This window comes from Stegostoma tigrinum, chromosome 33, assembly GCF_030684315.1.
Source record: "Stegostoma tigrinum isolate sSteTig4 chromosome 33, sSteTig4.hap1, whole genome shotgun sequence".
In the NCBI taxonomy this organism is placed as follows: Eukaryota; Metazoa; Chordata; class Chondrichthyes; order Orectolobiformes; family Stegostomatidae; genus Stegostoma; species Stegostoma tigrinum.
Window position 1 is genome coordinate 20,482,368 of NC_081386.1, and position 23,337 is coordinate 20,505,704.

The 23,337-nt window shown below is 40.9% G+C and overlaps 1 protein-coding gene and 1 long non-coding RNA gene across 2 annotated transcripts in view; one reads left to right on the forward strand and one right to left on the reverse strand.

Annotated features, from left to right (window-relative positions):
• The window catches only part of LOC125467322 (uncharacterized), a 37,282-nt gene extending 28,185 nt beyond the window's left edge, over positions 1 to 9,097 (forward strand). The window contains exon 2 of the long non-coding RNA XR_007250607.2: positions 8,892 to 9,097. This is a non-coding gene — a long non-coding RNA (uncharacterized LOC125467322). The remainder of the gene's footprint in view (positions 1 to 8,891) is intronic.
• Positions 398 to 22,123, reverse strand: leo1 (LEO1 homolog, Paf1/RNA polymerase II complex component). The gene is made up of 12 exons (XM_048562996.2): positions 21,998 to 22,123; positions 18,198 to 18,944; positions 16,793 to 16,894; positions 16,563 to 16,654; positions 15,282 to 15,427; positions 12,585 to 12,669; positions 12,327 to 12,421; positions 10,096 to 10,230; positions 8,878 to 9,013; positions 5,572 to 5,758; positions 2,743 to 2,840; positions 398 to 663 (listed from the first exon to the last, which is right to left on the reverse strand). Exons 1-12 carry the CDS (start codon positions 22,053 to 22,055, stop codon positions 559 to 561), a joined length of 1,986 nt encoding a protein of 661 aa, XP_048418953.1. The 5' UTR covers positions 22,056 to 22,123; the 3' UTR covers positions 398 to 558.
• Between the last annotated feature and the right edge of the window lie 1,214 nt (positions 22,124 to 23,337).

The following is a 23,337-nucleotide window of genomic DNA, read 5'->3' on the forward strand; positions in this document are numbered from 1 at the left end:
ATGTCACGTTGTCTGGATTTGCACGCCTTTCCAAATGTTTCTCTACAAAGCAATGGGAAATTCACTTGATCCATTATTTTGTTTCACATCAGCACCCTCGATTTTTGCATGAGTTTCCTGAGTGCTCTGGTTTCCTCCCACAGTCCAAAGACATACAGGTTGGGTGGATTGGTCATGCTAAAATTGCCGCATAGTGTACGGGGATGTGCAGGCAGATTAGCCATAAGAAATGCAGGGTTACAGGGATAGGGTAGAGGAACAGTTCCAGGTGGGATACTCTTCAGAGGGGCAATGTGGATTTGATGGGCCAAATAGCTTGCTTCCAAACTGTAGGGATTCTATCTGTTGTCACGATGGATTCTTTAACATCTTAAATATAAACAACTGAAAATCCAACTTTAAAAAACAAGATCTTTTATTTTTGAAAATTGGTACATCAACCATCAAGGTACAAATGATTACCAAAATCTTCCAAAAATCAGACAACATAGATACTTACAAAATAACTGTACAACCGAATGTCAGATGATAAAAGCTATCTGAACCACTTAGGATAGCTTACAAGTCATCTTCCTCTTCATCACTAATCACATACTTCTTTGCCTTTTTGCTGGTACCTTTATCATCATTTTCTGCTTTTCTCTTTCCAGAATGTTCAGTTTCCTAAATGGTGGAAAGGGTGGAGAGAGAGAAGGGCAAGTAATAAGGATAGAGAAAATACAATAGAATAAATATCTTTCAAGCTTATGTACAGCGAACAGAAACTTGATTTTGCAAAGAATTTTCTGAGTTAATGATGCAAATCAGTGAATCACCTCAAGAAAACAGCCAGCAAATGAATTATTTCAATAGCCAAATGTTTGGTAAAAACAGCTTTTTTATGTTGGGAGCTGAACACATTGAGTCCTTACAATAGAAAACATGGGTTAAGCCTGCACACTTCAGCTCCACCTGGGATCTGTTGCTATCAATTTCCCAATGTGTTAAGTTACAAGTACATGTGCTGTTCACTGGCTGCAACGAAAATCCTGAAGACAGACGTTGTTTAGAAACTTGGGTGGTATCTAAGCAGTTCCTGCTAGTTTCAACTGCCTTCCAAAGAATAACAACACAATTGATGACGGCTACCAAGCAAGAGAAGTCTGAATTTTCTTTATTATTAAATAGATTTGGAATATATTTTTTTAAAAAACTTAAATCCCATTGAAATAATTACTGTTAATAGAATACACTTCAAAAAGTCCAACTTCCTGAATAAATCAGCTTCAATATTTTGCATAAGTTAAAGGCGTAATAATCTACTGATGCTTCTTTCAGGGTCTCAGTTTATAATGCTTACAGGTTGTTGGTTTATACAAGTGCACCCATATGATTCCTTCCCACTGTCTTCCCACCTTCATGCTTCTGTTCTACAGCTATAAGGGCAGAGAATTTGCACCACTCATCTAAAGCTAACATTCATAGATTATGCAAGAAGGAAACAGGTTCACATAGAAAAAGTCAGCCCTTGGTCAATTTCTTTCCTCCCCCAAATCAAAATAGAATTGTGAACAAACGAATGCCTTGAAAAAACAAGCAAAAGTCACGGAAATACTGAACTACCAGAAATTTTAGCTTTTATTAATAGAGGGATTGAGTTCCAGAGCCAAGAGGTTATGGTGAAGCTGTACAAAACTCTGGTGCGGCCGCACTTGGAGTATTGCGTACAGTTCTGGTCACCGCATTATAAGGAGGATGTGGGAGCTTTGGAAAGGGTGCAGAGGAGATTTGCTAGGATGTTGCCTGGTATGGAGGGAAGGTCTTACGAGGAAAGGCTGAGGGACTTGAGGCTGCTTTCGTTAGAGAGAAGAAGTTTGAGAGGTGACTTAATAGAGACATATAAAATAATCAGAGGGTTAGATAGGGAGAGTCTTTTTCATAGGATGGTGATGGATTCGCCAACTTTAAATACATTTAAGTCGTCAGTGAATAAGCATATGGACATACATGGAATAGTGTAGGTTAGATGGGCTTCAGATCGGTATGACAGGTCGGCACAACATCGAGGGCCGAAGGGCCTGTACTGTGCTGTAATGTTCTATGTAAAATTCACAAACTTCAAACATAACTCATCTGAAATACAGCCAAAACGTCCACCAGTCCAGTCAGTAAACATCCAATAGACTATTAAAATTCAATTCCTTTTTTCAGCAGAGGTAAAATATCGTACACATGTATGAATTTGAAATTATGTTGACAACCTTCTTGTAAGATCACACCCAATATCCAATAAAGTACATTTTGTGGTATCCGTAGTCAATGTATATATTGACTTGTAAAAAAATTATAAAATATATTGTCACAAGCATTCTATACCAACTTCAAAACTGGGTTTACATATTTTCATATAGTTAATCCATTTTGACTTGATAAGAAATTTATCTACTTAACATTCACAGAAATGTGAACTCCCTAAATGTAAAAATATAACAAAAAAAAACAAAAGAACTGCGGATGCTGGAAATCAGAGAGAGTCACTGGGCAAAAAATGTTAATTCTGCTTTTTCTCCACAGATGCTGCCAGGTATGCCGAGTTTTATCAAGTAATTTCTGTTTCTGTTTGTAAAAGTATAACAATTAGCCTCAAACGTTCGATCAACATTTCAGGGCAAAAATCAGTTGGTAGCACACAGATGGGCATCATCTTTCTCACATTATTGAATATTTCCATTTGCATTTTATATACAATTTTATTGTACAAACCTCGTCACTATCAAGTTTCTTGGCTTTTAGGAGCCTCTGTGCTTTGTCATCATCCGATCCCTCATCACTGTCTGAGGAATAAATCCGAGCACGTTCCTCTGAAAGATATAATTGTATGCAAATTAAACTGAGATGTTAATGGGATAACAGCCCATTAATATTTATGCTCCTTATCTTCCTACACAGGGGTATGTGGAAACTGTCTTTAACTTCTTGCTTGAGTAGGATTGGTTGGGAAATGTTCGTAAAAGTGTGAGACTTCTGTAATTCTGTAAGGGGATAAAACTTCTAAGAGGGTAAAACGTCTGCAAAGGAATGAAACTTCTGTTTATACTGAAGTGCCTAGGTCAGTGACCTTTTGTTCAGGCCATACACTTCGGCGGCTTGAAATCACATTCTGTCACTTCAGTGACTTGAAAACGCATCCTGCCGTTATCAGTCACTTCATGAACGATCAATGCTGTATCCTGCTCTCTTTATGTTAGGAATGTAGTCATTGTGTTTTGTATTAGCCAATTCATATGTAGAGTATAAAAAGCGGGGACTGTCCACTGTTAGGGGAGAATCGCTTATGAAACTCAACGCTCTGTGCCGGGTTGAGTACAGCGATCCCCCACAGCTTGTACTTGCTAAATAACAAAGGCTCGTGTTTTTGCAGCCAGGTCAGTGTCTTGCTACTACATCAAGTCCGTGAGGGTCTCCGAAAACGAACCTGGCAAAACGAGATTCTCTTGATACCCTCTTCAGAATGAAACTATACTACTTTTGCTCCAAACTCTACTCTTCCCCCATCTTATTCATTCTTCTTCATCTGGTTCTTCAAACAACTTCTTTCCTCCACTGCTTCCAAATCGGTCTTTACTGACCCTGGCTTCAAATTGACACTTCATTTTTTCACTTGCTGAGAAAATATTCCATTCCACTATTATTTGAAGCCACTCCCCCCTGAAGAAGGTCCAGCTCTTAAATATTTTTCAAACTAACTGACAGCATACATCCTAACCATGTTACACCTAGCTCTCTGTTTTTGGTCTGATAATTGAATATGTTCTTATTTTCTTTTCCTCTGTCAATTTCTGAGACTTGGCTTACCCCATTCCCCTCCACATTTCATCCAGCTATACCTCTCCAAGAGCATTTATTCGCAATGCATTCCACGATGCTAGTCATGATTTAAATCACTGATTAACTTACTTGCATCCTGCAAGTTTTAAAAAAAAGTTTTGCAGGTTTGCTGTGTAGAGCTAACTGTCTATTAATCAAATGTGTATGTGTGAACTGAATATGATCTGATCTGATACATTCAATACACTACCATTAATAACATATCAAGTTACTGACATAGTAATACTATGGTGCTGATTTTTAGTAGACTACAGGTTAAATTGGACACAAAGAAACTAACCATGAATGCATGAAGTGCTCACATCCTGATATACACAACATAATTTCAGCATGCACATTTCTTAGAACTTGTATTTTGAAGTATTGGTAAAATTGATTACAATTATCATGTTCTTGCTGCATTTAATTTTCTTTTGTAAGACATTATTATACTAGTATAAACAGAATTCTTAGTGAGGGGTGGATTAATTTTCAATTAAAGCATTATCATTCAAATTATCAGGACGACATTGTGCATGGTGTCCGCTATATTTGCCTAACGATGTGGTTGGAGGTTTGAACTGTTTTCATGGCCATGCCTCATTACAGCAATACCGTGAGCCACGACAGCATTGACAGGCTGACACAGCAACAGATGGGAAGGTTTTTTTTGTGGGGGGAGGTGCGGGATGCCCACTCATGCTTCTTCCTGACTTCACCAAATTAATGGCAGGAAATATATTTGTTTCAACAATTTTCTGCCCAGTCTGCAACAATCCCTTTAAAAACCACTGCCTTCACTGATTGATGCTCTGTTTCATTGGGTAATGAGCATTCAAGTTACTGGAAAAGTAAAATCGCACTAGATAACTAAATAGGGCATGGGGATTCAATTGTGGCTTGTCCTAAAATCACACTCAGTGCTGGTCGTGGGCGGAAGACGTCGGTAATTACTGCATTTTGATCTTCAGCCCATTGCCACGTCCCCATTTGAAACTATGATGCAAATCTTTCAGAAATATCAGAATTGTTACATTTAGCTTTTCAGCAGTAGAATGTCAATTGTCAACATCAAGTCACCAAATGGCTTAATTTAGCTAACTATCCTCAGCTGCTGTTTTTAATCAAAATGCCATTATAACACCAAAACAATAAGCCTCTCAATAAGCTAATAATGGAAAGTGGGAGTAGGAATCCTGCTTTAAAAATAGCTGAACGTTTCCTTTTATCGAGTTTTGAGAAGATTTGTAGCTCAGGTTGAGGTTCTGGATGTGAGTTTGCTTGCTGAGCTGGAAGGTTAGTTTTCAGACGTTTCGTCTGATGTTTCCTTTTATCCCACAATTATTGACCCGTGAATGGAACTGAATTAGCCATGAGTTCCTGAAATTTCTTTTGACTGCTACATTTGACAATTTTTTTTTTACACATTTGTTAACCTAAGAGGTGAAAGTATTACAGGTATTTAAAAAAATCTACTTTTACTGCACATTTATAATTGTGGGTTCAAGACTCATAAACTAAGTTGGAATTTGCGTAATCTACAATTACAATTGGATACACTGAATAACTATTCATACAAGCTCGAAGGAAAGAATTAAAACAAAATAACATTCACAAAATTACTAGCTTCACATCAGAAAAGAATCACACTGTTGTTATGGAAAGAAATGTCATAACTGAAAGCTGTTTTACTGTTCTGAGAGAGATTCCGGTGATGTTCCTTACCTCTAACTCCTCCCTTGTATTTATTCTTGATGGCTGCAAGGCTGATGGTCTCATCACCTTCTTCCTCCTCATCATACCGATCAGGTTCCAGGTAAGAGGAGCTAAGACCTCTCTGACTCTGCTTCTCTCTCATTCTGCGCTGCTGAGACTCTCTTCGGATAGAAGCCTTTAGGCGCTCCTCCTCTTTCTATCAAAATCAAAATCTGCCTTTACATTTCTTGGACATGTCAAAGTGATTCTGAGTAGTGCGGAAATTCATTCCATTAATACCAAACTGTGTGTTTATAAGACCATAAGACTTAGGAGCAGAAATTAGGCCATTTGTCTCCTCCACCATTCAATCATGGCTGATAAGTTCCTCAAACCCATTCACTCACTTTCGCCCTGTAACCCTTGATCCTCTTGATAAACAAGAACCTACCTATCTCAGTTTTCAATGTACTCCATGACCCAGCCTCCAGTGGCAGTGAATTCCACAGATTCACCACTCTCTGGTTGAAGAAGTTTCTCCTTATCTCCATTCTAAAAAGGTCTTCCCTTTTCTCCAAGACTGTTCCCTCAGGTCCTAGTCTCTTCTACCAATGGAAGCATCTTTCCAACATCGACTCCATTCAGTATTCCGTAAGTTTCAATTAGATGCCCCCCCCACCATCCTTATAAACTCCAATGAGAACAGTTGCAGAGTCCTCAAACGTTCCTCATACGTTAAGCTTTCCATTCCTGGGACCATTCTCATGAACATCCTCTGAATTCGCTCCAGAGCCAGTGCATCCTTCCTGAGATATGGGGCCCAAAACTGCACAAAATACTCCAAATGTGGCCTGACTAGGGCCTTCTAAAGCCTTAGGAGTATATCTCTGATATTCAAGTCCTCGCAAAATAAATGCCAACATTGCATTTGCCTTCCTGACCACTGACTTAACCTGCAAGTTTATCTTGAGAGAATCACGGACTAGAACTCCCAAGTCTCTTTGCACTTCAGACTTCCAAATTTGCTCTCCATTTAGAAAATAGTCCATGCTGTTATTCTTCTTGCCAAAGTGCATGACCTTACACTTTCCCATGTTGTACTCCATCTGCCACTTCTTTGCCTACTCTCCCAGCCTGTCCAAATCCTTCTACAGCCTCCCCATCTCCTCAATTCTACCAGTGTCTCCAACTACCTTTGTATCGTCTGCAAGCTGAGTCAGAATGCCAATCTAGATAATTAAATGTATAAAGTGAAAAGTTATGGTTCTAACATTATCCTTGCGGAACATCACTTGTCACCGGCTGCAATCCTGAGAAACACCCTTTTATCCCCACTCTCTGCTTTCTGCCAGACAGCCAATCGCCTACCCATGCTAGCACCTTACCTCTAACACCTTGGGTCCTTATCTTACGCAGCACCTTGTCAAAGGCCTTGTGGAAGTCCAAGTAGATAACATCCATTGGCTTTCCTTGGTCTACCCTGTTTATTACTTCCTCAAAGAATTCTAGCAGATTTGTCAGACAATGGCCTCCGTTTGATGAAACCATGCTGATTTTGTTCTACTTTAACATACACTTCCAAATATTCAAAAAATTCATCCTTTAAAATAGACTCAAATCTTACCCACGACCGAGGTTAGACTAATTGGCCAGTAAATTTCCGTCTTTTGCCTTACTCCCTTTTTAAACAGGGGTGTCATGTTAGTGCTATTCTAGTCCTCCGGGACCCTCCCCGACTCGAGTGATTCCTGAAAGATCACCACTAATGCTCCCACTATCTCTTCAGCTATCTCCTTTAGGACTCTGGGGTGTTGTCCATCTGGTCCAAGTGATTTATCCACCTTCACGACAAACAGTTTTACTAGCACCTTTTGCTTGGTGATGGCCACCACACTCAGCTCTGCCCCATTACTATCCTGAAGTTTTGGGAGATTACTCGTGTCTTCCACTGTGAAGACTGATGCAAAGTAAATATTCAGTTCCTCAGCCATTTCCTTGTTCCCCACAATCTCTCCGCTGTCATTTTCCAGTGGTCCAATGTCCTCTTTTGCCCTTATTTATCTAAAGAAACTCTTACAGTCTTCATTATATTACTGACGAGCTTACCCTCATATTTAATCTTCTCCCTTGTTATTTTCTTTTGTTGCCCTCTGTTGGTCTTTGTAAGCTTCCAGTCCTCTGGTTTCCAATGCCCTTCACCACTATTTGCTTTCACTTTTGCTTTTATGCTAACACGGACTTCCTTAGTCAGCCATGGTTGCCTCATCCTCCCTGTACCATGCTTCTTTTTCCTAGGGATGAATTTTTGCTGCATATCCTGAATTACTCGGAAAAAATCCTGCCATTGCTGTTCCACTGTCTTTCCTGCTAGGCTCCTCTTCCAGTCAATTCTGCCTAGCTCCTCCCTCATACCTGTGTAGTTGCCTTTATTGAGCTGTAATATCGTTACCTCTGATTCTATCTTCTCCCTCTCAAATTGCAGACTAAATTTTCTCATCTTATGATCACTGCCTCCTAAGCCTTCCTTTACCTTAAGCTCCCTTATCAAGTCCCAATCATTGCACATCACTAAATCCAGTATTGCCTGTTCCCTTGTGGGCTCCACCACAATCTGCTCCAAAAAGCCATCTTGTGGACACACTCCTTTTCTTGCAATCCACTACCAACATGATTTTTCCTCATCTACCTGCATATCGAAATTCCCCATGATCACTGTGACTTTGCCGTTCTCACACACCTTTTCTATCTCCTGGGGTATCTTGCGCCCCAGCTCCTGACTATTGCTTGGAGGCCTGTACACAACTCCAACCATGGTTTTTTTAACCTTTGCAGTTCCTCAATTCTACCACAGATTCTACACCATCTGACCCTACTTTGTTTCTTCCTATTGATTTAACTTCATTTCTCACTAGTAAGGCAACTCCACCCCTTTGGTCCACCTGCCTATCTTTTCTATAGGATGTACATCCCTGGATATTCAGTTCCCAATCCTGATCCCCTTGCAGCCATGTTTCCGTGATGCCTGCCACATCATACCTGCTAGTTTTGATCTGCGCCACAAGCTCATTTACCTTATTCCTTATACTGCGTGCATTCAGATATAACACCTTCAGTCCTGTATTAACCCTCCCCCTTCTCATTTTCATTAGTTTGTCCAGTGTTTGATTGATAGCCCTTTTCAAACACTCTGTCCTACTTGTGTCTGAGCTGGAGTCTTTAATAACCTCTGAGTTTTCCTTCCCTGTCATTTCTTTCATATTTTTCCATGTGTTCTGTATATGTAAATACTTTTAAGACAGTGTACCTCAATTTCAATATCTTCCATTATTTGTCTACCTTTATCATTTCAGAACGTTGGGATTCAGGATCTCTACCAGCCATGGGAAGGATTCGAATCTTTTGTGTTTTTGAACACCGATCTGCAAGAGACAGAGTCATCTTCCTGTGGGTAGCACTGTCTGTGGAATGAGGCCTGTGGTATATTGGGATAAAGATGGTTTAGTCCAAACCTTTTTATAAAAAAAAGATGTACTTACCATAAAAATTAATACATTTGTTTTGTAATCTTCAGAATAAATATGTCATGCAACGTGATGCAAAATCAGAGAGCTACTGGTTTAAGATATGATAGAATTACAGCATCACGGTTGGCTTCAGGAAGAGAAAATAATTATTTACTCCAAAATATAATCCACTGGCTATCATCTGGAAAGTGTTTGTATGTTGTAATGTAGAACAGGCTCACCATACCTGTGCTGACCATGACGTCAGTCCAGTTAATCCCATCTTCCTGTATGTGATTAATATTCCTCTATTTCCTGGCTGTTCATGTGACTGTCTAAATGCTTTTCCAATGTTGCTGTTGTCTCTGCTTTTGTCACCTCACTGGTAGCACACGTTCCTGGCACCTACCACCCTCTGTGTAAAAAAACTTGTCTTGCACATCTCCTTTAAACATTCCCTCTCTTAAACCTACGCCCCCTGGTATTTGATATTTCCGCCCTTGGAAAAAGGCTCTGACTATCCACCTTCCTACCAGGCAAGAAAAGTAATCAGCCTGGGATTCAGTGGTCAGTCCAAGAACCTGCCAGTACCAGTCAAAGTTCACATGCCAACAGAAGGCATGTGAGGAAGTACAGAAGAGCTTCAGCAACTCCTCCAAACTTGAAATATGGCTCATAACTAATGTCACAATTTTTGTGATATTACAGAAACGCCACTGCTTTTGATAACAAACAAAAACGCTGACTAAATCTTTTTAACTGGCCTGATGAAGGAAACATTTGCTTTCTCAAATTTGCACAGTTTACCGTAAAAAACATGATTGGCATTGAACCAGCTTCGATTAGAGAACTAGTACAGAGAGCTTTTAAGGCCATTTCCATAAACTGCTTCCATTATGATAGTAGCATTTTTTTTCAAAGATAGGTTCATATAAATGTTTTCACCAAAGATAAGCATCCTTTTGAGAAAGCCACGGTGTCTTACACATGTTTTCACTACAGTTTATTTGACATCGCACCTGTATTTTTAATTCCTCAGTGTTCAACATACCTGAAAGTAAGCTTGGTTTTGAAGACTGCCTGACCTTGCAAACCAGTTCCTTGCCGAATAAATAGATGGTTATGATCCCCTTGAAGTGGAGCCTTGTAGACATCAAAAACTTCATTTCCAAGATGCAAGGACATACTATAATAATAAGAGAAATCATTATTTGAATGTCAAGTGCATAAACATGTTGGTTTCTGTGTCTTTAAATGAAACTCAGAAATTAACAGGTCATTGAAATTTACCTCAAGAATTCTTTACGAAGACAATTACGATTTCAAGAAATTTATTCAGGCAATTAAGTAAACTACCTATTTACACTGTGTCATGGCTCCTAATAACCTTGAACCAACTTGTTTTAAAAACCTGCCTATATCAGATACCTATGTAATTCAGGTTCAACAAAACAATAACAAAGATCTTGCTGGCGTTTCACAAATACAGTTGCTTCTGTACCACCTTTCAATTAGTTCTGGCACACTGCACATCGTTACACAGCCAAGACAAGGAGCAATTGAGCCATCAATACTACTCAGTAATAAACACTTGCATTCAGTGTGGCTGAATGAGCTGAATTCCATTTGGCACAGCTGCCTGCAATCTCCAAGTGCATTCTCCGAAAAGGAAATTTTGCTGGGAATTTCTCTTCATCCCCAGCTCCTCTTTCAACTCCCCCAAAACACCAATATACAGTACAACATCTCTGTGATTCTACTGGCTGGATCACAAGTTACATTTAGCAATAATATTTTGGAACTGCGCTCCAAGGAATGCAGAAGATGATAGAATTATGGAACTCCCTCCCAAAACAAACAGTCAAGGTCAGCTCAATTAGTACTTTTAAATTGGAGATTAATAAATACTTGCATATCATGCATAAAAACACCATGGGAAACGGTAGAAGCTAGAGATTCAGATCTATCATGATCTGTATAACGGTGGAACCCTTGTTAATTATAAATTCAGTTAGGAATATATGATGACTGTCAAACAGCAATGCTGCTTTTGTGTCAAAAATACACTCACAAAGCAGTCTGTCAGGACCCAAAAATTTATTTATTTTTATTTATTCATTAATGGGAGAGGATGTCACTGACCAAGCAGCATTTATAGCCCATCCCTAATTGCCAAAGGGCAGTTCAGAGTCAACCACATTGCTGTGAATCTGCAGTCACATGGAGGCCAGAGCAGGTATGGATGGCAGTTTCTTCCCTAAAGGATATCACTGAACCAGATGGGCTTTTCCAACAATCGACAATGGATTCACTATCAGCATTAGATTCTTAATTCCAGATATTTTGTTGAATTCAAATTCCACCATCTGTTTCTGGTGGGATTTGAACCCAGGTCCCTAGAATTTTATCGCAGTCTCTGGATTAACAGTCCAGCAATAATACCACAAGGCCACTGCACCCCACCTTGAAATTCATGGTGACTGAAAAGTAATTCAATTTGCATAATAATATTGCTGCTTAAAGATAACCTTAAAAATTGTTTTGTACTTTGTCAAATTTAGTAAAAGGTTTACGTTTAATAGTTATGTGAGGCAGTTTCAGAATCAACACACAAGGTAGTACATATCTGCAACTAAAGTAAAGCCAAATCCTTACATATAATTGAATATAAAAAGCCCTGGTGATCACCTTTAACACAACTTAGTTTGTTTTGCTGGAATTGTCTTTTATCTCAATGCCTGTTTCTTCACTTTAAAACTCGCGTTAGCTAAAGAGCAGAGTTCTGCACATACTTATAAGTATTTATATTGAACCCACATGATTTCAGAGCTCTGAAAAAGGGCAACATAAACTGGGGCTGTTAAAAGCAAGCACGTATATCTGGTGGATGTAGTATTCATGCTCCATCATGTTCACACATTTCTATACGTGCATTATTTTTGTAATTGTCCCGACTGATAGTAGACACAATGTCAACAGCAGAACAATCAAAATATCTGTCTGTCACCCATTCTTTTATCACAGGCAGATTATTAGATATAGATATAAAAGCACACATTTAGTTTTACTTCAAAGGAAAGTAGCATTCCTTCTACATCACTAGGGTCATGGCAATCAGTACTGGTGATTTCTCATGGATGTGCAACAAATTATAAGCAAACATAAATCAGGATCCTCATGAGAAATCAGAACACATTAAAATTTAGAATGCGTTAGAAAATTGCCTTTCAGCTGCTTGGGTCATTCACATTTCATTCTGTATTTATAGTGAACATTACCAACCTTCCATCTGACCATTTTACTATTCGAGCATTACTTTCACGAGTTTCATTTCCCTCTTCATCTTTGCGTACTCGCCAGCGAATTGTGTTTTCAACCTAAGACAAGAAAATAAAAGTTAACTTGGAAGATGTCAATGTCTATGATACTACCTTGATGGCAAAGCATAATTGCAACTTCTGCCATCCTTCAAAGCAAAAAAAGGAACAAAATCTTAGCTCTCAGTTTATTTTAATAGCTATCCAATTGAGTATATATTACCTTCAGTTTAAGTCTTGTTCTCCCTTCTTCATCCAACATTTCCTCATCTTCAAATTCATCTTCATAGTACTGGGGATCGAATGGTCTAAACGCACACAGGAAGGTTATAATTTGAAAACTGACTACAAATGGCCATGGTTACTTTAGTAGTTGCTGAAGAAAAATGACTGAATATATCAAATACTCCTGGTGTATTCGATAGAAATTTAGAGGGGATGTCACAAATCCACCAAGCTACACTGCCTACCTCAGGTAATGACATAGGAAACAGCTGATTTCAGCTGTTAGATAGCACTTGAAAACGAAAACATAAGTAGTTTGATAGCTAGTCAACAAGTTCAGAACTAAGTTTTAACATTTATCACACAAACAGTTTTGTGGTATTTGCAATTTTTTAAAAAATGACCAAAGTACGCCTGCCACTAATCAAAGTAATTTAACAAGGGAAATGTTTGATCTTATAGTTTACTTGTCTCAACGAGGATATACCTATCCTTGACACAAGGATTAATTAATTATTGAAGTGAAGGTGCCTATAAAGCTAGCAGCAATCATAGAATGAGTGAATTATATCTTAAGTCTGAAGAGAGAGAAGTGGGCCCAAAACTAGGACTTTAAACAGTCTTGATTACCCACAACTTTCTGGAGTGGGAGTTTAACCTCCTGACTCAACAGCCAAATCAGCAGAATGCACGTCAGAGCGAGTAGGACAGCATAGCACACTGTTCTGCAATTGCTTTACGTGGGGATGATGGCCAGAGATTCGAAATGGGTGATAAGAAAGGAAGGATTCAAATTTGATGACACAAAGAAAGGTAGTGCTGTATGTAAACTATAAAAAGCTATTAGTCATTAGGTGAATGGGCAATGGGTTTTAATGTTGGCAAAAGTGAGATTATCCACTTACAGTGTACCTTCTAAATGCTGAAAACTAGGGAGTACTGGAAAGACTTGGAAGGCTTATATGTATGCAGAATTAAAATATGAACAGGTGCTAAAATAATCAAGAGGTATAAGTTACGTCACTGCTATACAAATCCCTGGAGAGACCACATCTACAGTACAATGAGCAGGTCTGGGCGCCTCACCAGAGGAAGGATATCTTGGCCTAGAAAAGAATGCAGCATAGTACAAATATCCTTGTAAAACAAAAACTAAGTACTGTACTGCAGCCCAATGGTATCAATGTGGACTTCACAAGCTTCAAAATCTCCCCCTCCCCCACTGCATCACAAAACCAGACCAGCTCATCCCCTCCTTCCACTGCATCCCAAAACCAGCCCAGCCTGTCTCCGCTTCCCTAACTTGTTCTTCCTCCCACCCATCCCTTCCTCCCACCTCAAGCCGCACCTCCATTTCCTACCTACCACCTCATCCCGCCTCCTTGACCTGTCCGTCTTCCCTGGACTGACCTATCCCCTCCCTACCTCCTCACCTATACTGTCCTCTCTACCTATCTTCTTTTCTCTACATCTTCAGTCCACCTCCCCCTCTCTCCCTATTTATTCCAGTTCCCTCTCCCCATCCCCCTTTTCTGATGAAGGGTCTAGGCCCGAAATGTCAGCTTTTGTGCTCCTGAGATGGTGCTTGGCCTGCTGTGTTCATCCAGCTCCACACTTTGTTATTCTGTACTAAGTTAACCCGATTTACAAGAAGAGACTAGAAAAATCAGGGTTTATTACCTGAAAGTAAAAAGATTAAAAAGGTGATCAGATCAAAATTTTCAAGTTATTAAGGGGAGCAGTGTCTACATATTTCTATGGCTGGAGGCATGTCTAGGACTAGGTAGCATTGTTATTAAAAAATACATTTCAGGAGAGAAACTAAAAACCAATTCTACATATAAATGAATAGTATAAGATTAAAATTCTCTTCTGTAAATGACAGCTAATGCTGGATCAACTGTTTATTAAAATCTAAGATTAGGTTGGCAAAACATGATCAAAGTATTAAGGCATATGGGCAAATCTGATGTAAGATGACAGGGTGAAGGTTGGCCATGATCTCAATGAATGGCACAAGAGGGACCTGAGGGGCTAACTGGCCAAACCCTGCTCTTATGGACTATGTTACAGCATCTTGTGTGTTTTGTGCCCACTTTCGCAGCAAAGCTGTCAGAGAGATATTCAAGCCCTGGAGCCAAACTGTAAGAGCTGAAAGCATTAAAGGACCAAGTAAAGACAGTGGAGGTGAAGATATTTGGAATTTTGCACTTAAAAGGACGTAAGAAAGACACAAGCTAACTTTACGTCACCAATTCCTTTGTCACACAACATGTTGAATAGATTTCTGAATAGAGTAGTGGAGGAAAAACGCTCCTGAACCTCCTGATTCAATAGCCAAATCAGCAGAATGCAAGTGAGAGCCATTGCCCACTCACCTAATGACTAATAGCTTTTTAGAGTTTACATACAACAATAGCTTTCTTTGTGCGATCAGATTTGAATCTTTCCTTTCTTATCACCTAATTAGAGTCTCTGGCCATCATCCCTATGAAAAGCAGTTGCAGAATAATACACAACCGAACCGTTGAGTCAGGAGGATCTCTGAACTGAGCTGAGATTGGGGGGGGGGAGGGAGGAGAGAGAGGAGACAAACAGTTCTTTGTATCTCTGCTGTGAATTAATCAAGGTGAGCTAACCGGCCCATACATTCATATAATATTCAAGAAGGTGTCCACACAAGGGTCTGAAGTACCTGGGCTCCACACTAAGAAAGTTAGGTAGTTTAACAAAATACAAGTCATTTCCTAAATCGGTGTTCACTTTTGGAATCTCTACTTCTATCCGTGTTTCAGGGATTGGTTCTTCTTCTTGATGTTCCTGATCCATACCGTACTCATCCTAAAGCAAAAAGTAAATCGTTAAGCAGTAGAAATAAAAGCAAACAAAATAGTTATCACACCTTCAGTTTAGCGGCAATGCTGTTGCCCCAAGTCAGAAGAATGCAGGTCTTGAACTCCATTCCATTAAGTCCAGGCAAGGGAGGCCAGAAATTCTAGGCAGACGTTCAGCCAAATAATCTTACCTGTGGTATGTGGGTAGCCCAACCCCATATCACACAGTTTCTGGAACCCCATAAATATCTGATGCCATAAGGGACAGCCTTATCCTATCGTCTGGGATGAAAGTAGTCATGGCTTTGAAGGAGCATTTATGTCACAGCCCACGGGATGATAATAAAGGTAGAGTAGCACTGCATTATATTACTGGACCAGTATTCCATAAACCTGGGCTAACAATCCAGAGGAATGAGTTCGTTTTGCACAAAGCAATTTAAATTTAGTTATTTGTTGGAAAAAATATACTATCAGGGACAGTGGCCATGAAATCCACCTGGTTTACTGATGTCTTTTTGAGAACGAAACGTACTTATACCGGAATTAATTAATTAATCTATGCATACGAATATCTTGCTTATTTTCCTTTTCATGCAATTCCCCAATTCCTTTGACGTAGTTTTTCATTTCAAAGTTATGGAAAGTTTTAATCAATGTAGGCACAGAATGTTTCCACTTGTAGAGAAATGCGAAACCAGAGACCATTATTATTAGAAAGCCACCAAGAAATCAGTTTGGAAATTCAGAGGAAAGGTCTTTACTCTGGAGTGCAGGGAATGTGAAGCTTGCTACCACAGACAGTAGCTGAGATGCAGTTCAGGAAAAGCCAGATACGTTTATGTAGGAGAAGACACTATAGAGCTGTATGTTAGATTTAGATGAGGAAGAATGTGAGGAAGTCTGAAGAGAGCACTGTACTGGCATGTATTGATTAGACTGAATAAATAGCCTATTTCTGTGCTGTATATTCTGCATGATTCAATATGTGATTTCAACGTAGCTTAGCTTAACTTTAAAACTCAAAATTTGTAAAGTATTCGAATTAAATTTGAGGAAATTCAATTTAAAGTTCTCTAGTTTCTGAATTAGTGGCTGTGATGGAAAACCAGACTTACTAGAAATGTTTAACAAATACTTACAATCGGTTGGCCTGGAGTGGGAGGCTTTTCACCTTCACTGTCAGATGAAATATCATCTGCGCCCCCAAAGAGATCATCTCCTTCTATTTTATCTGCAGTACAGTTGAACATCAATATATTTAAGAAAAGGTTGTACAATAAAGTATAGCTCATAACACCAGTATACAAGTATTGGCTAGTTCTTAAAGTAAAGACCATTTGTGAACATTATCCTTAAAACAGAACATTACCTTTATCTTTTACGTCACTGTCAGAATCAGAATCTGAAGCAATTACTTTCTTTGGCTTTTGCCTTACTACATCGTCTTCACTGTCACTGCCTCTTGCAGAAACTGAAATGGGAATTCAACACAATATGAAAAAACAAGCACTTGATTTAGAAACCTATTGGATATTGATGCTCACCCTCCTCAAATTGTCATGGAAGTTCAATGTAGAAACGATAACAAGAGCAAGACCACTCACCATCACGCTCAGGGAGAGATTCTTCCAAAATGTGAATGTTTTTGAAAATAAACCACATTTCACTAACTTGAAATATTAAAAATTGATTACAATACAGAATTCTTCCTTTAGGCAGGCTCTAAATAAATTGATATTATCTCTTTTTAATTCTTTCATGTGATGCAATAATCATTGGCTGGATCAGTATTTAACGCCCACCCCGAACTGCTCTTGAGGTGGTAGGTGGTATAGATACACTCACAATCCTACTACAATAGGAGTTCCAGAATTTTGACCTAGCGACAGTGTTTGAATTATGTCCAAGTCTGGATGTTGTGTGGCTTGGCAACAGAGCTGAGTGTAATGTTGTCACTGCCAGTGCTCAAGGTGATGTTGGATGGTCCATTCAGTTTTGTTTCTTTTATACCTATCTCTCATGGTTTGATGTGATCGAATAGCATGGTAGATCATTTCAGAGGCCATTAAAGTGTCAACAACTCACTAAGGACCTGGTGTCACATGTAGCCCTGTCCAGGTAAGGACATTAGCAAACCAGATTTTTTTTTAAAAAGAATGACTGACAATGGTTTCGTGGTCACCATTATGGAGTTTGGCTTTTAATTAATTAATTGAACTTAAGAATGCCAGCCACCATGGTTGATCAGAAACTGTGTCCCCAAAGCATTTAAATTGTTCAGTGTAATTACCACTATGCTACTGCCTCCCTTTAAACACAAGTACTGGCTGTTGGGCTTCCACACGCAGGTTACTTTTTTCACTTATCCTCAGGAATCTTTGATGGGTACATTTAGAATGACAAGTCAAATGGCATTAAACTTGTATTATTGTATCTTACAAAGGTAGAAAGGAAAATAAACTCCATTTTTCTGAGACCACAGAGTTACTACAAATCAGAGTAATAAAACAATATTCTTGGTTTTGGCTACAACCTAAGAAGACTCAAATCTTCTTTTCCATAAGTGGGAAAGTGGAAAGCAGCATACAACAAAACTATTGCTTCTGTTTGTGACTGACAATATGCCTAACCAACACAACTCAGAGAGCTCTCACTGAAAAGTCAGGCTAAGTTAGGTTGTACTGATGGTTCAACAAATTTGCCCAATAAATGCCTGAGCTACTCAGGCCAGAAACAAATCAAGTTCATTCTTGATTAATGCCAGCTAATTTTACCTGATTTATGTTCCTGCTCATCATCTGAATGATGCGATTTTTCCTCTTCGTCTGATTGGTCACTTCTGGACTCTCTCTCCCATTTCTCATTCTCAGAATGCACTTCCTTTCCAGAAAGCTCAGCATCCGATTGGTTGCTGGCAGCATCGGAGTGGGAATGATTACTGGCAACGTCAGACCGGGAATGGGCGCTCCCAGCATCTGAGTGGATGACGCCCGCGTCAGACTGGGATCGTGCACTGCTGCCATCAGATTGCACGCTACCAGCATCTGAATGGATGCTGCCAGCATCAGAACAGGAACTGCCTGCATCTGAGTGTGCACTTGCAGCGTCAGAGTGCACACTGCCAGCGTCAGATTGTGCGCTGCCAGCGTCAGAACCCACACTGCCTGCATCAGAATGCATGCTGCCCGCATCAGAGCGATTATCGTCATCATCATTGTCAAACTGTTGTTCTTCAGAGCCACTTTGTTGCTCTGTCTCTGAATGTTGGACGTCATCTTGATCAGAGTGCCCCGAAACCATGGACTGGTTATCAGATCTGTCATCGCTCCCACTGTGTCTTGAGTGGTCTTCATCCTCACTGTCCTCTCCAAATAACTCTTTATTGCTGGGTTTTGCATTCTCTCTCCGATCTTCATCATCATTCCCATTGTCCCTTTCGCTCTCACTTCCTGAAGGATTGCTTTCTGATGCTGCTTGTTCCTGCTCTGACTCAGAGCCTGATCCAGATCCAGAGTCAAAATCTGTAGAACAAACAAATCAATCTGATGAATCTAGTTATGTCTCCATCCCTGTCCTATACTCAAATTGAACGAAGTTGTGGGGTTGATATGTTAGTATTTGATTAAAACTACATGCAAAGCTATGAAGCAGTAGAACAAATGGACTGTCTATCCAGACCTGGTCATTGTTTCCATATATTCTTCAAGCCTGGGAGCATAAATCACAAACAATACAGCCTCAACGCATATGAAGAAGCATCATAAAAGAATGACAAACATTTCCACCACTGTGCAAGCCAAAAATTTCATAAAACACACAAAGTCCTCCCACATCCTCAATGTAAAGAGATTTGGAATAAAGACCAAAACAACTGCGCAAGTTGTGAATCAGGAACAAAAGTTCTGTGGAAGATTCACCGGACCCAAAACATTAACTCTCTTCTTTTTCATCACAGGGGCTGCCAGACTCACTGAGGCTTTCCAGCAGCTTCCATTTTTGTTGAGGAAGAAACAGTGTCCCAACTGTGGTAAATAAATGAGATTAAAACAGATAGGCTGAATTATTTTCAGCACTACCCCTTCCCCACAGGTACCTTGTTAGTAGATACAGCAAAACTAATTCCCTATATCCAATCATTTACCCTCAACCAGCAACTGGACAATATTCATTTCCTAACTCAAAAGAGCTGGACCACACTAATTTCTTAGTTTAAAAAAAGTGTTAAATACACACACCAACTGATTAAACCATGACAATGAAGAATGTTGAAACAAGGAAAGAAACATTCTCCAATGAGGCTGCTGACACAAAAACAAGTATCCGTGGATTCCCAAGAAAATCATCCCTTGAAACCAGGCCTCCTGGCTCTGAGGCAAACATTACCACTGTGCCACAATGCCCTCCTATTAGCCTTAAACATCAATCATATAGCTGAATTCATACGCAAGACAATACCATCCCCTGGAAAATATCAGTGAACTGTTGGATGTTTCCAAAACAGCAGCATTTGTGGCAACGAGCAATAACAAGGTGTAGAGCTGGATGGACACAGCAGGCCAAGCAGCATCAGAGGAGCAGGAAGGCTGACATTTCGGGCCTAGAGTCTTCTTCAGACCCTTTTTCTGAAGAGGGGTCTAGGGCTGAAGCATCAGCCTTCCCGCTCCTCTGATGCTGTTTGGCCTGCTGTGTCCATCCAGCTCTACACCGTGTTATCTCATATTCTCCTGCATTTGCAGTTCCTACTATCTCTGAAGCATTTGTGGCACATTTTCCTGATACCAGCTTGCAAATAATCAAATTAGTCAAATTCAATTAAACTAGAGTCATAGAGATATACAGCATATAAAAAGGCCCTTCAAACCAACTCATCCTTGCTGACCAGATATCCTAAATTAATCTAGCTGCGTTTACTAGCATTTTCCCCATGTCCCTCTAAATCCTTCTTATTCATAAACCCATCCAAATGCCTTGTAGATGTTGTAGTTCTATCAGCCTCCACCACTTCCTCTGGCAGTTCATTCCACTCATGCACTATTCTCTGCATGAAAAAATTGCACCTTAGGTACCTTTTAAATCTTTCCCCTCTCACTTTAAACCTATACCCTGTAGTTTTGGATTCCCCTATTCACCCTATCCATACCCCTCATGGTTTTATAAACCTCTACAAGGTCACCCTTCAGCCTAGAATGCTCCAGGATATACAGCCTGAGCCTATTCAGCCTCTCCCTACAGCTCAAACTCTCCAACCGTGACAACATCTCTTCAGTACCCTTTCAAGTTTAACAATGTAGTAGGGAGACCAGAATTGAGTGCAGTATTCCAATAGTGGCCTAACCAAAGTCCTGTACTGCTGCAACATGACCTCCCAACTCCTATACTTGACTGACCAATAAAGACAAGCACACCAAACATCTTCTTCACTGTTCTGTCAACCTGCAACTCTAATTTCATGGAACAAGAACCTGCACTCCAAGGTCTCTTTGTTCAGCAACGCTCCCCAGGACCTTCCCATTAAATGTATAAGTCCTGCCCTAATTTCCCTTTCCAAAACATAGCACCTCACATTTATCTAACTTAAACTCTGTCTGCCACTCCTTGGACCACTGGCCCATCTGATCAAGATCCCATTATACTGAGAGATATCCTTCTTTACTGACCACTACACCTATAATTCTGGTGTCATCTGCAAACTTACTAACCATGCCTCCTACATTCACATCCAAATCATTTATATAAAATGATGAAAAGCAGCATATCCAGCAATGATCCTGTGTTACACTGCTGGTCACAGGCCGCCAATCTGAAAAGCAACCTGCCACCGCCACCCTCTGTCTTCTCTCTTTGAGCCAGTTCTGTATCCGAATGGCTAGTTCTCCTTGCATTCAGGGCAGTCTAACCTTGCTAACCAGTCTACCATGAGGAACTTTGTTGGACACCCTACTGAAGTCCATATAGATCACGTCCACCACTCTGCCCCCATGAATTTTCCTTACCGCTTCTTCAAAAGGCTCAATTAAGTAGGATTTGAAAAGATGGTCTCTAGATAGTCAGCCCAACACCACGACAAATTGGCAGCTGCAGCCATGTAATATTTAAATTGTCTGAGTTCTTCTGCTCTCGATTTAACAGGAAAACTGGACCTATTTGATTGGGTTGGGTGGTGGAGGGTGGGGTTGTGCCCCCCACCCCCCAAGAGGGGAATAAGATCTGTATCCAGTGGAGAAGGACCAGGAGTTAAAGACAAAACAACCAACTTTAGTCGCTGTTTTGACTCTGTTGGCGGCTGAGATCAGAGCGGATTGAGTCAATTCTTCAAGAGGGAGGTTCCGGGCTGACAGCCTCAGGTTCCTGCTGAGATTCAGGCTGTTGGTGCAAACACCGCTCCCCCCACCCCCGGTCTCAGCGAAGAGACAACAAACTGGGCTCCAGATGTCTCCTTCAGGAACCTGACAGCATCACCAAAACAACATAAGCCCCCTCCGTTCTGAATCCGGCTGGTTACAAACCCAACTCCTCAAACACATCCCCTCCCTAGGGAGCTGCCTGTTTCCACTCCACCTCCGGGGTTAGTTACCTTTTTGATCGGCTTCACTCTCCGCATCGCTCCCAAATAAATCCGACATGTCCGCCATCTTGCCGAGTCGCAAAGACAGCAGCCGTCACAAATCGCGGCAATACGCGGCCTGAAGAAGTGGTGGGTGAAACCTCCCAGCCGCCAGAGGGCGCTGCAGGCAGATACTCCTCCCAGCCGCATGGGGACACTGCAGACAGATACGCCTTTGCAGCAATAGGTTCTGGCTGAAGGAAAATTTCTCCTCCCAGCCACAGCGGGCGCTGCAGGCTAATTCCCATCCGAGCCACAGGGGACGCTATAAAATAAGACTCCTCCCAGCTTAAGGGCACACTGAAGTCAAATTGCCTCCAAGCCACAGGGGGGCGCTGTAAGTTCATATTCACTTCGAGCTACTGGGGTTCATTCAGGCTGATTCCCCTGCCTACCACAGGGGGCATTACAGGCAAATACTCCTCCCAACAATAGGGGATGCTGAAGACAGATTCACTTCTGTTAGAGGGTGCGTTGCGGGCAGATTCCCCTCTCAGCTAGAGGGGGTGTTGCAGGCAGATTCCCCTCCCAGCCACAGGGGGCATTGTAAGCAGATTTTCCCTCAGCCATAGTGGTTCTGCAAGTAGATTCCTTTCACCTGTCAGAGAGATTCTTTATGGCCAGTGAGGGTCCTTATTCAGTCATCATTGTTGAGGTTGGTTGGCTCGCTGAGCTGGTTTGTTGTTTTGCAGACGTTTCGTTACCATGCTTGGTAACATCCTCAGTGCAGCCTCCGATGAAGCGTCGGTGTGTTTTCCCAGAGATAGTCGGAACTGCCAATGCTGGAGAATCTGAGATAACATGGTGTGAAGTTGGATGAACACAGCAGGCCAAACAGCATCAGAGGAGCAGGAAAGTTTGACGTTTCAGGTCGAGATCCTTCTTCCCACCTGGTTTTTAAACTCAGGGGTCCGTTCGGATGGATTGCCTCACTTCCGGTTTTCCTTCGTAGTGGAATGTATATGGTGGGGTCACATTTTTCCATCCCCACCCTTGTCTGCTTTCTGGAGAGGCCACTCTCTCCGTGACTCCCTTGTTCGCTCCACACTGCCCTCCAACCCCACTACACCCGGCACCTTCCCCTGCAACCGCAGGAAATGCTACACCTGTCCCCACACCACCTCCCTCACCCCCATCCCAGGCCCCAAGATGACATTCCATATTAAGCAGAGGTTCACCTGCACATCTGCCAATGTGGTATACTGTATCCACTGTACCCGGTGTGGCTTCCTCTACATTGGGGAAACCAAACGGAGGCTTGGGGACCGCTTTGCAGAACACCTCCGCTCGGTTCGCAATAAACAACTGCA

Excerpts from the sequence above, each read along its gene's own strand:
- leo1 (XM_048562996.2), bottom strand. The coding sequence starts at position 22,055 with ATGGCGGACATGTCGGATTTATTTGGGAGCGATGCGGAGAGTGAAGCC. Across the intron at positions 15,428-16,562 it reads CCACTCCAGGCCAACCGATT|GATGAGTACGGTATGGATCA; the intron begins GTAAGTATTTGT and ends TTTTTGCTTTAG. Across the intron at positions 9,014-10,095 it reads AAAACCAAGCTTACTTTCAG|GCCTCATTCCACAGACAGTG; the intron begins GTATGTTGAACA and ends AATATACCACAG.